The sequence below is a fragment of the Belonocnema kinseyi genome, chromosome 2, assembly GCF_010883055.1.
Source record: "Belonocnema kinseyi isolate 2016_QV_RU_SX_M_011 chromosome 2, B_treatae_v1, whole genome shotgun sequence".
Taxonomy (NCBI): Eukaryota; Metazoa; Arthropoda; class Insecta; order Hymenoptera; family Cynipidae; genus Belonocnema; species Belonocnema kinseyi.
In genome coordinates, this window is record NC_046658.1 from 46,067,601 (window position 1) to 46,072,399 (window position 4,799).

Below are 4,799 nucleotides of genomic sequence, written 5' to 3' on the forward strand. Positions count from 1 at the left end.
AATATTATATTTAAATATAAGTTTAATTAAACAATCTTATCTTTGGTGATAAGATAAATATTTTATAATGACGATTGTCGATTACACCAAGACTGATCTCAATGTTTTAAGATTTACAATATTTGAAAATACCTTTGATTTCTTAATAAAAGTATTTATCTTATAAGAATGAATTTTAGCTCAATTTTTTACTCTTTTTCTCTGGGAAAGGTTTTATTATTATGTAAATATAAAATAATTAAGTTAATATTTCCTCTTGGCTTTCGTTTTTACATTCATTTCAAAACTTCAAAGAATTCAATTAAAATTTATTATAATTGCGATTTGTTAAAGTGAATTGTGATTATGGGTAATCGAAACACTTTATCTTGTCAAATGTCCAAAGAAGTGATAAAGGAAGTAATTAAATGGGGGCCCGGTCGATACTACACATATCGGATCTACACGTGGTATGAACTCTGCACATTATGCGTAAACGTCGAGTCTACCCAGTGAGCACAAAATTTGGCGACGTCTTTACGACATCTTTAGATCATCTTTACGACATCCTATGTCTATGTCGTTTCGGTGTCTTTGCGATATCGTAAAGACATCGTCAGATCATATGACTTATTTACGATATCGTAAGGACACCTTAACGACATGGACATATGATGTCGTAAAGTTGTCGTAAAGATGTCCTAACGATGTCGTAAAGACGTCGCCAAATTTTGTGCCCACTGGGTACTCTAACAACTCTCCAACTTTTTATAAATGAATTTTTTAAGGCTGCACACATTAACTGTGCACAATAAAGTGTACACGCTAAGACCCTGCACATTAAACTCTGCACACTAACCTCGAAAATAGAAAACCTCTAACATTAAAGTCTACAAAAAAAAAACTCTTTATGTTAAACTCTGCACATTTAACTCTACACGTTATATACAGTAAAGATATTACTTTTTCTGATAAAAAGGCCTACAAATTAACTAGTTTGGCTCAAAAACGCCTTTTTTAGAGGGCAACGATCCCCCCAATTTCAACCCAAATCCAAAAAAAGAAATTCCTGAATTTATTATTTTTTATTTTAACAGGTGCTAGTTTGGACTTGAAGTTTTCGTTGTAAAATGCATGCGGAAAAATCACTTTTTTGAGTTTTTGAAATAATTTTGTAGGATTTGAAAGAATGTGATGGGAAAGTATAAGGGCATGTAGAGAATTATACAACGAAGAATTTCATGTATCAGCCATATCGGTTTGACACACCTAACACACCCCCACAACTACCTGGAAACTACCATAAAAACGAAAAATGTCAGTTCTTTATGAAATGGACCTTTTGAACACTATATTCTCGTTTTTTTTTATACCAAAAATGATTAATATTGATTTAGTGAAATATTTATTATCATTTATTAATTATTTTTTAATTATTTAATCAAATGGAATTTGTTTAAATAACTTTTGTTTCGAAAATTCTTTTTTTCTCGTAAAAATGATTAGTATTAGTCTAGTTAAATATTAATTCATATTGCTTCCTTAATTTTAAATTGTTTAAAAAAATGGAATTTGTTCAAACAATTTTTTTGGCTAATTAGTTTTTTCCTTAAAAATTATTACTATTGGTCTAGTGGAATATTTATTAACATTAGTTCATTAATTTCCAATTGTTTAAACAAATAAAATTTGTTTAAATAGTTTTTTCATTAAAAATTATCAATATTTCTTTAGTGGAATATTTAATAACATTGTTTAATTTTTTTTAAATTTATTTTTTATAAAACTTATTATTACAAAAAATTAAAAAAAAATGGAATTTGCTTAAATAATTGAAAATAAATTAACCAATATTTATAAATATTCCACTAGACCCTCATTATTAATTTTTATTTTTAAAATGTTCAAAATGAAAATATTTAAATAAATTCCATTTCTGTAAATAATTGAAAATTAATGAACTAATGTTAATAAATATTCCACTAGATTAATAGTAATAATTTGTAGGAGAAAAAAACTAATTTACACAAAATTATTTGAAAAAATTCCATTGGTTTAAACAATAGAAAAATTAATGAACCAATCTTATTAAATATTCCACTAGATTAATAATAATGATTTTAATGATGAAAAAAAAATTTCGAAAAAAATTATTGAAACAAATTCTATTTGTTTAAATAGTCAAAAATTAATTAATCAATGATAATAAATATTCCAATAGATCAAAATTAATATTTTGATATGAAAAAACACCAGAATTTAGTGTTCAAAAGGCCAATTTCAAGAATAATGAACATTTTTTGTGCACAATTGAACGCGTACAGTATAATTTGCACAATTTCGACGTGTAGAATTTTCCAATAACGAAATTTAAAATTCAAGAGAATTAATGTGCAGAGTTATTATGTGTAGACTTTGCTGTGCAGGCTTTAATGTGTAAACACTAATGTGTAGACTTTTTCGACTTACTATTCAATTAGTAGACTTTTCACGTGATGAATTAAGTGTGTTGACTTGAATGTGTACACTTAAATGTGAAGACTTTCACGTGGTGAGATTAATGTGTAGGCTTCATGTGCATAGTCTCAGTTGGTGAATTAAAGGTGTAGAGTTGATCAACTTAATATAATGTCTACACGCAATGTGTAGAGTTGAACAACATGTAGATCTGATATGTGTAGTATCGATGCCCAGCCATTAAATGTGTTTCAATTAGTTATTTATCTTTTCAATTTATAAGCAAAGATTTTTATGTAAAATAAAAAGAAGAAATAGCATTTGATCCATATGTCTCCCATTATATTCCTAATGCATTTTTATAGAGTCGAATATGACTATTATTGTGGAATATTTTTTCGAGAGTTAATATTAGGTTACTCAAATTTTGTAGAATAATCTATGAGAAATCGTAAGCTTTTCTTTGAACAGAAGTAATAATAATCATTAAAAGACAATTATTCTAGGAAAAAGTGGTTCAAATTTAATTTCAATGAGTTTATAATAATTTTGAGATAGAATCTTAATGTATAGCTTGTGTAAGGGACTTATATATATATATATTTTTTTTTAAAAGATTGAAAGGCACTATTTCAAAAATTCTTCTGTATTCAAAATGTTGCATTGTATTATTTTCGTACCACCGAATCTGTTGCTATTTTTTCATTATTCCTAATAAAATAAGAAGAAAATTGAAAGTGTCAACACACTGACAAATAGAGTGCGAAAAAAAGTTCAGTATTTTTTGAAGATTTTTACGTCTACTCTAAATATTTTTTAAATAATGTTGAAAGATATTCTTTCTTTCTTTGGGGGTTATTTCCTTTAGCACTAGGTATATCGGGAAATCCTCGAAATTTAATATTCTTCTCGGTGTTTACGACTTCTTCAGATGGATCGATCGAACTATTGAGGAACATTATATTACCTTTAGTTTTTTTATTAATATAAAATTTCCCTGATATTAGGAATACTACAGTACTATATCTGATAAACTCGATCTTTGGAACGTTTAGTACCAAAAAGTATCCGCTAGATCTAGCGGATACTTTTCGATATCAACTTTATATTTCAGAAAAAGGACATCGAGATACTCCAGCAATATTTCTACGATATTACCTGCAATATTGCGGATATTGCAGGAAATATGGTAGAAATGTTGAGGGAATTTGCGGTGTAGACCTCGCAGACCGAGATTAAAAATGTTAGTATTATTTGAAATACATGTGAAAGAATGTATGAAATTATTTTGAAAATTTCTTAGAATAATAATTATAATAATAATTTATATTTTTTGAAATTTTTAATAGCTCGATAATTAAAGATTTTCTTTTCTTGGTTTTCGTAGCATATAATTTGCAAGATTAAAAATAATTTTTATCAAACAATCACACAAACCATGGTTGCACATGTTCGCTTGAAAAGGTGGAATTGTTTCAAGCTTTTTGTTCGATCACCGAAGTTGAGCAGCGCTTGCTCGATCATACACGGAAGGGAGCCACAGTAATAGATAGGATGTTATTTATCGGCTATGTGAAAATGATGAAATAAGGAATAATTATATTTAATTTCATATTATAAATGGATTTATATTTTAGGTTTGTTCAGTTTACTTGTAAAAGTGGTGGACCCCAGCACCTGGGCGTGCAACTCGAACAAGGTGGAGGAATTGTTGCACTTTCGAAGATTGACTCAAGTGTACCTAATAATCTGAAAGAATTTCTAGAGGGTGGTGATGATCTTCTTAATAAAGCTAAAAGGTAATATTAGTTCTCGCTTTTGATCGATTGAATGTGTTTAAAACTTCAAACTTTTTTTATTTATATTTTAAACGCTTTTTAAATTCAAATAATTTTTAATTTTAACCGATTAAAAAAGATCATTTGCTTAAACTTTCCTGTAGATATTAAAAAAATAAGACAAAATTGAACCAAATCCGATGCACTTTTGTTGAATTGTCTCCCCCATAGCACTCAGAAAGTGTGAAGTGAGCTGGTGATTAAGTGAAAATACCTGAATAACTTTTCTTTATATTAAATACCGAAACGAATTAACGTACAAATTACTATCGACTGGGAATAATTCTTACTCCGGAGCAAACCGCTATAATAATTTTTACAAAATCTTCAAGCTTTAATAACTTAATTTTTAAACTGAACTTAGGCTCATTTTAGATCACGAAATAGCTTTAATTTTCACACACACACACACATATATATATATATATGAGTGGGACGATGGTCGTGGGGGCTAAAGCGTAGGCTTTGGACCCACTCCTTCGGCTTGCGGGTTCGATTCCCGCCTCGCACTCTGGAAGAGTCTCG

The 4,799-nt window shown here is 28.4% G+C and overlaps 1 protein-coding gene across 1 annotated transcript in view; it reads left to right on the forward strand.

The window, feature by feature from the left end:
* The window catches only part of LOC117167342 (fumarylacetoacetate hydrolase domain-containing protein 2A), a 53,658-nt gene that overhangs the window by 566 nt on the left and 48,293 nt on the right, over nt 1-4,799 (forward strand). The window contains exon 2 of the mRNA XM_033352202.1: nt 4,074-4,235. Coding sequence (XP_033208093.1) covers nt 4,074-4,235 — 162 coding nt within the window. The remainder of the gene's footprint in view (nt 1-4,073; nt 4,236-4,799) is intronic.